Source organism: Clinocottus analis, unplaced genomic scaffold (assembly GCF_023055335.1).
Source record: "Clinocottus analis isolate CAN_PGR_092001 unplaced genomic scaffold, fCliAna1.0.p SCAF_1, whole genome shotgun sequence".
NCBI classification, from domain to species: Eukaryota; Metazoa; Chordata; class Actinopteri; order Perciformes; family Cottidae; genus Clinocottus; species Clinocottus analis.
Window position 1 is genome coordinate 12,941,949 of NW_027175820.1, and position 9,797 is coordinate 12,951,745.

General features: G+C 38.4%; 2 protein-coding genes across 2 annotated transcripts; one reads left to right on the top strand and one right to left on the bottom strand.

Annotated features, from left to right (window-relative positions):
* The first annotated feature begins 338 nt into the window (after positions 1 to 338).
* mns1 (meiosis-specific nuclear structural 1) lies at positions 339 to 5,006 on the top strand. The gene is made up of 10 exons (XM_068576074.1): positions 339 to 515; positions 639 to 845; positions 1,631 to 1,758; positions 1,905 to 2,007; positions 2,173 to 2,402; positions 2,757 to 2,973; positions 3,078 to 3,185; positions 3,431 to 3,688; positions 4,014 to 4,139; positions 4,217 to 5,006. The coding sequence occupies exons 1-10, from the start codon at positions 513 to 515 to the stop codon at positions 4,325 to 4,327; spliced, it is 1,491 nt and encodes a 496-aa protein (XP_068432175.1). The 5' UTR covers positions 339 to 512; the 3' UTR covers positions 4,328 to 5,006.
* Positions 4,431 to 9,245, bottom strand: tex9 (testis expressed 9). Its single transcript, XM_068576193.1, has 12 exons — positions 9,184 to 9,245; positions 7,980 to 8,107; positions 7,606 to 7,669; positions 7,440 to 7,516; positions 7,169 to 7,214; positions 6,940 to 7,022; positions 6,632 to 6,795; positions 6,110 to 6,201; positions 5,788 to 5,961; positions 5,558 to 5,692; positions 4,766 to 4,900; positions 4,431 to 4,683 (listed from the first exon to the last, which is right to left on the bottom strand). The coding sequence occupies exons 1-12, from the start codon at positions 9,208 to 9,210 to the stop codon at positions 4,582 to 4,584; spliced, it is 1,227 nt and encodes a 408-aa protein (XP_068432294.1). The 5' UTR covers positions 9,211 to 9,245; the 3' UTR covers positions 4,431 to 4,581.
* Positions 9,246 to 9,797: the final 552 nt, after the last annotated feature.

Genomic DNA, 9,797 nt, shown 5'->3' on the forward strand with positions numbered 1-9,797 from the left:
AATATAAAATATTACATTTCATTTAGCTAAAGCTTTTATCCAAAGCAACTTGCATGTTTGCTGGAGATACAGCAAGGGAATCAATTCAGGGTTTAGTGTCTTGCTCAAGGACACAATGACATGAAAATACAGATTAGTTACATCACTATTATATTAAAATATATAGCATAATTAATTTATATATTATGTCCTATTACGGAATTTTCATTAAGCAATCTTCCACGTCATAAACAATTAAAATGAGGCGTGAAGAAGTTTAGATTTTCCCGGATCTGACGTCATCGTCAGCGCCCATTCTTATTGGCTGAGAAGACGCGGCGTTCCCACGACAACGAAACCCCAAACAACCTCGGAAACCCGGCGACCCTGCAAGTTAACGACGGATAATTAATCTTCCCTGTTGACAAGCGTCGAAACTCGCGTGAAGTTCATTAATCCAAAAGTGTTTACGCATTACAGAGTTAAGAGGAGCTAAACTCAGAAGGCAGGAAGCGACAAAAAGCACCGCAGACATGGTAAATCCTCGTTGCCGACTCGAAGTCCCACTTAACTTGAGCTCGACTGTTAGCCACGTGACCGCACTGTTATCAGCGTGTCACTGCTTCTCTGTCTACTTCTCGTGTGCTTCTTTGGGACAGAGTCGGCCCTCGGGGTGCAGCCAGCAGAATTGGCTGTCTCAGCACCGGCAGCAGGAGCAGCTCCGGCAGCAGGAGGCCGACCGCTTGGCCCGAGAGAGGCAGCAGCGGGCCGGGCTGCTCGACGAGGAGAGTCTCGAGAGGAGGAGGTCCCAGCGACAGGCTCAGGAGGAACTCGAGGAGAGGCTAATGGAGAGCAACATGCTGAAGGTGCAAGTGTATTCCTTTTGTGCAGATTATATGACAAGTGGCCACTCTTAAGTTGTCCCGGACGCCCCATCTCAATGTCTTGGTTCAGTGCAAAACAGATACATTGACAGATACAGTGCTTGTAAACATCAACAACATTTTTTCAAGGAAATAAATTAGGCTCAATGATTCGCTTTGATGGCATTAGAATGCAATGATAATTTTATGTCATTGTGCAACACTGCAGTTGTAGAGAAAAGCATTACAAAATAAAATAAAAACACTAGTGCAAAAGTCCTGCAGTTGTTTTTTTAGAGGTCCATAAGGAGGAATGTAAACGGCAGACAAAAAAAACAATTCTCTGTGCAGATCATATGGCCTGCATCATAACATTACAACATAAACATCAGAGAAACAGTGTTCGTCCACTTTGACTATGTTAACTGGTGACAATGTAAGTGTATTTTACTGTTGACTAGAACTGAACTGCCCTCTTGTTTCTGCTGGAAAAATAACCCACAATTGTGGATGTTTGAAACCGATGCAGATGTTTTAAAGCAACCTTATTTTATGGGTAACATGGAGGATTTGGGAGTAAGCTGTTTTAATTAAAAATAGTCCAAATTGAATTTTCTGTTTTTATTGGCAACCACGATTAAATCGGGTCAAATCAAAGCCCATTGGTGGTGTGAGATCCAACCTTTGATTAGCACTGCTTTATACAACACTACGCTGTCTCATCAACGTATAAACTGTAACTTGCCTAAACTCAGATGTTGATTATCATAATTTAACTTTACTTTCAGGCAAAGGAGGAGAAAATAAATAGATACAAGCAACTCGAGCAAGAGGAGAGAATGGCTAAGGAGCTGGCGCGCATCAACTTTGAGACACAAAGAGATGAGAAAATGAGACAATATATTAAAGAGAACAGGTATGGGCCCCAACTTCATTACCTGGACATACTTTAAATTCTGGCTCAATATACAAAAGCAACACTTTTTGTTTAGTGTTGTCTTTCCCTGCTTTGGGTTCCCCATTATTTTTGCACGTTTTAAAATGTATTTAAATATCTTGCAGCATCGAGCTTCGAGATCTTGAGTCAAAACTGAAATCTGCATATTTGAATAAGGGAAGAGCTGCACAAATTGCTGAGCAGGAAGCTAGGAGGTTTGAAACAATGGTGAGCAAAAGCTAAAGTTGGATGGGACTAATCTTTGAATACAGTTTGTTGAGTAAAGGTCTGAGGAAAAAAAAAAATCATACCTCAAAGTCAATTTTACAAAATGCTAAATACCGAACATTCAATACAGGCTAGCTACTGTGCATGTTCTTTTTCTGACATTAGCGCGAGGAGGCAGACTTAGCCCGCAAGATGAAGAGCGAATATGAGCGAGCAGACATTGAGGAGCAGAAAGTGCAGCAGAAACGCCACGAAGAGCTGGTGCGGTGTCAGAGAGAGCTGGAACAGCAGCTCGTGGAGAGGGAGCACAAGAGACAAGAGGCGTATGAGGAGTTCCTCCAAGAGAAGCTCATGGTTGATGAGATTGTCAGGAAGATTTACGAAGAGGATCAGATGTGAGTCCTTCATTATTCATTCTTCCGGTCTTTAACAGGAATGCACAATGCATAAAGTCAGTTTGTTTCAAGAAAACTTGAATTCCATCAATTTAAATGGGGCATGCTTATACTGAGCTGTTGAATTCAAGAAAGTAGTAGATATGTTCAAATCATATTGTATCCATGGAACTTATAGAAATTGGCATTGCAGACAATTTAAATTTCCAATGACTTACAAATTCAACCACTGAATTTATCCATACAACTAAATACTGAACATAGTTTTTAGTTCTCTGGTTTAGTATTTGTATGCATTTTAAATAGAGCGTTCTTTCAGATGATGGATTTATTGAACAATAATGTTTTCTTAAGGGAGAGACAGCTGAAACTGGAGAAGGTCAGAGCCACTCAGCAACACATTGAAGAATTCCAGAAACACCAGGCCGAGTGGAGACGCATGGAGCAAGAAAGGATGGAGGCCGAGAATAAACGGATCATGGAGTTTGTGAGCCATCGGAACAACGTAGAGGAGATCAGAATGGCTAAGATCAGAGAGAGGGAAGAAGGAAAAGAACATCTTCATAAAATAGTTAAGACGACTTTTAAAAAAAAAAGATTCTAATACTATATCTTTTCATTCATTGACACAGTCCTGTATTTACCACTAAATCCTTCCTATGTGTTCTTCTCTAGCTGTCTAAGAAGATGGAAGTGGAGAGGCAGCAGCGAGAAGAGATGGACCGTGTCCGCGAGGAACTTTGTTTGGAAGAACAGGAAGAGGCTCACAGGCAGAGAGACATTGTGAGTAGTAGTAGTAGTATTGCCAAACACCCATTCTAACGATTCTGACTGTAACAAGTTAACAGTTGAGACAAAGTAAAAACAAATATATTCATCAATTAATTTGAATAAAAAAACAAACAAACAATGGAAAAGAATGAAGAATGACCAATATGACCCATGAGACGCACACAGTATTGTGCGCTCTGCAGCTTGAGAAGTGCACCTGAATGATCTTAATGTTTTCTTAAACATTCATCAAACAGGAAGCGATGGAGAATAAAATCCGACAGAAGTTGTTGATGCAGCAGTCCTGCCAGCAGCAGTTGGCTTTCAAAGAGATGCGAAAGCAGGCAGAGAAAGAGGAAGAGGAGGCCTTCATGAAAATAATGATGGCTAAGTTTGCAGAAGACGATCGCTTAGAGCAGATGAATGCCCAGAAACGACGCATGAAGCAACTTGAGCACAAACGCGAGGTGGAGAAAATGATCGAGGACAGAAGACTGCAACATAAGGCTGACATGGTACGAGCATATTCACATCAAGAATGGTCTAGATTTACTGTCAGAGGTCCTGATGCTAGTATAGAAGGCAACAGTAACCAGCAATCACATTTTTTCATGATGATATTCGATGTTTAAAACTTGCAAAGTCTAAAGATGTATCAATGTAGTAGCCAAACATGACAAACATCCTGACTTCTAGTAGCATGGCTGAATACTTTCAAAATTCTACCGCATAAACTGAAGTGAAAACAGAAGTGAAACACAAAATAAACTGTAGTGAATGACCTTTGTTGGTTACGTTGAATGACCTGCTTTGGTAATAACATTAATCTCGCTCTTCAAGGAACTGGAGGCTAAAGAAAGAGCACTTGAGCAGGAGAGGGAGGCGCTGCGTCTGCAGATTGTTGAAGAGGAGAGGCAACGACTTCTCAAGCGCCACGCAACAAAACTCCTTGGATACCTACCAAAGGTATGATGCAGTGTATGAATCATAAATAATGTTACAGAGGTGCATGCCGGTATGACCATGAGTGTATCCATTTTCAGGGCTTGCTCCGTGAAGACGACCTGGAGCACTTTGATGAAGACTTCAGAAAAAACTTTAAAACCCGCCAGGCGGACATCTTTTCTGAGGACGGCTGTGATGGCAATGAGTAAATTACATACTACGCCACTAGATGGCAGTTTAGGGTTACACTCAAAATAATTTAATTTCTTAGCATCCATAATAGCGCTTGTGTAGCATTCAGTAACAACAACATTATTAATTGACATGTTTTTATTTGGACTGCGCTGACAGGATCTAAATAAAGAATAATTTCAGAAAAGATCTGAGGCTTTCTGCTGGCTTATCGTGACAATAATTAGGAGGCAAATCTCTAAATCTAAATTCACTGTAAGCCCAAACTCTTTTATTTATCTGAACCTCTCTGTGTCTCTGACTTCCCCCAGTCAAGAGCTTTCATGAACTCGTCTTCTGTGAACGACAGCAGCTTGGCAGCTTCAAAATGCATCTGCACAAAACAAAAAGTCAGTTATTGATTAAGCTGAGCACAGGGTGTGTATAAACCAGATGTAAGCGGTGGAGACGCGTACCTTTTGTCTTTTGAGAATGTCAATCAGCTTAAGCTGTTTCTTGAAACCTACAATGAGTTCTGCTTTCTGTTTTTTTAGCATTTTGTTTTCAGCAAGTAGATTTTCTTTACTCTGATGTTCCTCGCTTATCTGGTCCTAATTCAAAATGATTTAAAAGATTGAAATTAGAAGAGAAACAGATCACAACTTTTGGGCAACTTGAGGACACCTTTGCAAACAATTAAAAACATGTTGAGATTCAGTTGAAGCTGGTACTTTTGGAAATACAAACAGTTAAATACACTTTCCCCTTTCCATTTTCAAATATCAAATTCCAAGTTTTGTTTCCGAGTGTAGTTTATTACTGTGTGACATTATGGAGCTCCCCATTTCAATATCTTTTTGATCAGAGACATTTATCTGCTCAAAGGATACATTATCATACTATCATATTATTATACATTATCTTTTTACCTCAAACATGTTAGCACTTTGCTTCACTCATACTTTTGTGATCATGAAATTATAATACTAAGACACTCATGAGTGTAATAGATGTTAAATTTAAATAAATATTTGATTCTTTGATTATCAATTTTTTTTTTGTTTTATTGATCACGTCTTTGATAGTCCTTGTATCATTTAAAATAATTTTAAATGCACACTAGATTGTACACTGTAGAAAGTTTAGCTGACAAGTCACTAGCAGTTTAACACTATTCTTTTATACATACAAATCTGTAGGTTGTAATAAAACAAAAATCACATTTGAATAATTAGATAATGTGTTTATCAGCAGTGTAATTTGCAAACCTTGTTCATCTGTTTCATCTTGTTCAGTTGAGTCTTGAACCTCTCCCCCTCCTCCAAAGCTCTGTTCAGGCGAACCTCCAATGTGCTGTGCGCAGCCGCTGCTTGTTTGTGAGATCTATTTAGATGTTCTACTTCCTGCACAGAGCAAAGCCAGGAAAGGATCTCTCATGAGCAGTTCACATGAGTCATATAAGATGGTTGAACATTGTCAGTATTGACATTTTACAGACCTTGTGTAATGCAGACACTTGCAGTTGAAGAACATCACATTTTTTGTTGGCCTCCTCTGCTAAAGCTCTGTGCTTTTCAATCTGCGTCTGCTGGATGTTTGTTGTTTTCTGCAGTTTGGCTCGTTCCTCCTCAAGCTCCTTTATTTTAGCACCAAGCTTCGCATTTTCATCATCCTGCAACAGCAGACACATGATGTTATATAAACAACATCAAGTCTGTTTTCCATCACGAGATGGCTTACGGCTGTTTAACTAAAGCTCTTTCCTCCTCTGCTGAAAGGTGGGGAAGAGGGCGATAACTACTCGCCTTTCAACAAATTACCTTCTCATAATATTCACGTGAGAGTTGATCCAGTTCTTCTTGCATGATCCGAAGTTTTGCCTTCTGAACTCGGATTTGAGCATCTGAAACACCTTGATAAAACAAGAGCAACACAGACTTATGATTCCGTGAAAAATGACTTTCCCCTCAATAAATACATTAAGAAGACTGAAAAATGGATTATTTAATGTTAAAGCTCCAATTTAGATTTTATTTATGAAAAATTAGGTTTGGATATTTCTTCATGGAAAATAATTTCTTAGTAACTTTATGATCAAACATTAACCCCAACATACAAATCATCTTGGTTAGGAAATGTATTAATGAATAATGTGAATGTATCATTTATTGTCTTAAAATGCATTCAGACTCTGAAGAACTGAAAACTACTGAACCTGTGGAGCTTTTAGGTAGTTCTAAGACAAAATGACATGTCTTTAAATACATATTTGTGAAAATTGTTTCTAATTGCAATTCATAAATAAGACATGGCTTTACTTTTTACAAGGTGACGAACATTACCTGATCCTACATCGTCTCCAGCATTAGCCTCATCATCCACAAAATGTTCTTGAATCACAGTGTTGTTCATCTTCATCTCCATGCTCCGAATTGTCTTTGCCAGGAAAACATTTTCAGAGTCTTCTACATCTGCTAAATCCGCCACATGAGCTATCTTTGGGGTTCTGAAATCAAGCGAATGATTTAGAAACTTTTAGCGGAAAATCAATGCAGAATATATTCAATAAAATGCATGACCTACAGTATTATTTTCTCATGAATAAAACTGGTTCTAAATGACTCTAAAAATGTTTTACAATCAAACTCACATCGTTTTACAGTGAGGCTCTTTTCTTGGTTTTCCAGTACACGTGTTGTGTGATGTTGATGCAATTCTTTTTTGGATCACATCCTAAGAAGAAGGATGGCAATTAGAAACAGCATAATGACATATAGGCCTCAAGCATTAACAAACCATACCTCGGGATTGTAAATTAATCTGTTGAATAAAGTGTCTGCCAGTTTCAGAAATATAAACTTCATCATCTAAACTGATACCTTTAAACCAGGCTCCTTCAAGGTGTTCGGTTGAGGCTTTATCTTCCTGGAGGTGAACAGATAGACAGAGAGACATTTTGGGAGATAAATACATACATATTATATTGATGATTTTGGTTTATTATCTGTCTTAAACTGCTTGTGAATGGTCTGTTTGGAGGCTAGAATAAATGTGGACCTTTGCAGTAGTCACAAGAAAATGAACCACTGAAAAGTCAGCAACCATTCTTGTGAGAAGCCTCCAAAGATCTGAGCCTAAGATGTGTATTACCTTGACTCCTCTTCATCTTCACTGACTGTGAGCAGGAGGGTGGAGAAGGGTTTTGACAGAACTTCACTCTGTTCCCTCTAAAATCCGATAAACACCAAGAGCGAGACTCACTTTTTTGAAACAAGTCCTTACTCATTAAAATTTCAACATGTGGATAATAACTTACCAAAAGTTGTTCTGCCTGTCTTACTAGATCTGCTGTTTTGGCTTCCAGCTCTGCATTTAAGAGTCTAAAGGAAATAAAATGGAGAATAATAATATCAAGGGGTTGTTTTTAACATGAAGAGGGATTTCCAGGGCTACAGAACTGCGAGAAATACAAAACATCAATTGTGTTTTTAAGAATATTTATAACAAGATTTCGAGTTTACAAGTGATGAATTTCTATCTCTGGTGGTTTTATGACAGAATCAAAATAGAGTTTAACCAATGTATGGGAAGAAGTGTGCCTTATTCTATGTGCTTCTATATGATTTACATGGATCACTCCTTCTTGAAAACTTGAGAGAAATATATGTCTATTGGAACAGGTACTCTTACTTGTATTGTTCTTCCTTAGCAAGAAGTTCATTTGTGTGCTTCTTTATTGGACCAGGGGCAGATTTTGCCTGCGGCTTTACTTCAACCATTTTGGACCTCACAGCCTTACTGCTAGAGGACGGATGTTTCTTGGAAAAAATTTAAGACAAAGCAATAGAATTTGTAACATTAATTTGCGATGGTAAAATTTCACATTTCATGAGATTAGATTATATTTTAAAATGAATTGCGGTTTGCCTTGTTTTTTTTTAAATCTCAGATTCACAGATACATTAGCAGACACACATCAGTATATTGTCTGATAAGTAACAAGAAAGTGCCGCACAGAATTAGCATTCAGTTTGTCTACCAAAACTTAAAAGTGAATTTTTGTAAATGCTAAATGTTTCACTCAGTGGACGACTGTTCACAATTCTTAAAAACAAAATAATTTAAGGGATGTTTGTTTCTTTTAGAAACAAATCTGATATTTAAATAAATAGCGTTTGATACTGTTATTTGTCTGAAAGATAAAGTATCAGTCAGACTGTATAGCTCCTGCACTCACACTTTACAGACCTTCCTAATTAACTGAACGGCATATAAAACCTCTCTATAACATGGCACTCCAGTAGAAAGTGGAACCATATTGGGACATGTTTGTACACCAAGGTTGAAGTGATTAGGTGAGTGATGGTGTATGATGGTAATAAACTGTATAATACGATATGGTAACTTGCACGATTAGAGGATGTATGCTACTGCACTTTCTATGCATAGGCTCAGCATTTTGAATTCAAAGGGAAAATGAGCACTTTGGCTCTTTCCAAAAAATGTTTTACACATTGTGAAAATGTATTTAAAGCAATTTATGACGAATGCTGGTGGAAAAAAAATCCCAACTAAATGTATATTTTACACACTGCAGCAGTCCTATAACTTGTGATGAATATCTGTAACGCTACTTATTTAGTTTTCCTCCATCTCAACATTAGTAATGTTCGAGGTGACAGAACTGATTATTAAACGTCGCATAATACGAGAGGAAGGCAGCGTGACTAGCTGGTGAACGCAGCTTGTGTTCATGTTTGTTGACAAAGGTCAGCGACTTCACCTGTTGGAAACAAATAATTAGGTTTAAACGCTTGCTGGTGGCATATACTACCGTGTTGTTTGAAACAATGAGGCTACAAACTTGCGAGACGACACACTGAGACGGACTGACCTTTTTATCAAAACTTCTTTCAGCCATTGTGAAACAGGGAGGCGACGCGGCTCAGGTTGCATAGCAACTACTTATTCAGTTGGCGAACAGTACGGTAGCCTGCGACGAACAATTTAGGGCAAACGTTTTACAAAAGTATGAGGCTACACAAGTAGCCTACTTAAAGTAGTAATCCGGGTATTCAGCTAATGTGTCAATAAAGGTGCATGACTCAGCCAGAGTATGTGTGTTATAAGCCTGATCCAATAAAAGTGGTTTGAGAATGCTGTTAACTGTTACACAGATGTGACTGATCTCATGGGATCAGGCCCCAGGGAAAAATGAGGTGCTGAGCCCTTATTAACCCCCTGTTCTTCCTTGTCTCTTTGAATTGTATAGCCAGTATCGCTATCGTATAAGTTTAAATGGCCCCAGGTTTTTAGTGTGGTAATTTGAGGTTCAGTGTGGCCATTTAAAACACACAAACATATCAGAACAGGCACATAAATACAGTATCAGTAGAAATAATGTCACATTCAGCCTCTCTGTCTTTTATTCCAGCCACATTTCCACTTCTTCAAACACACTCATTGCCATTCTCTACCTGTCCATTAGATGCCCTCTGATTTTTTTCC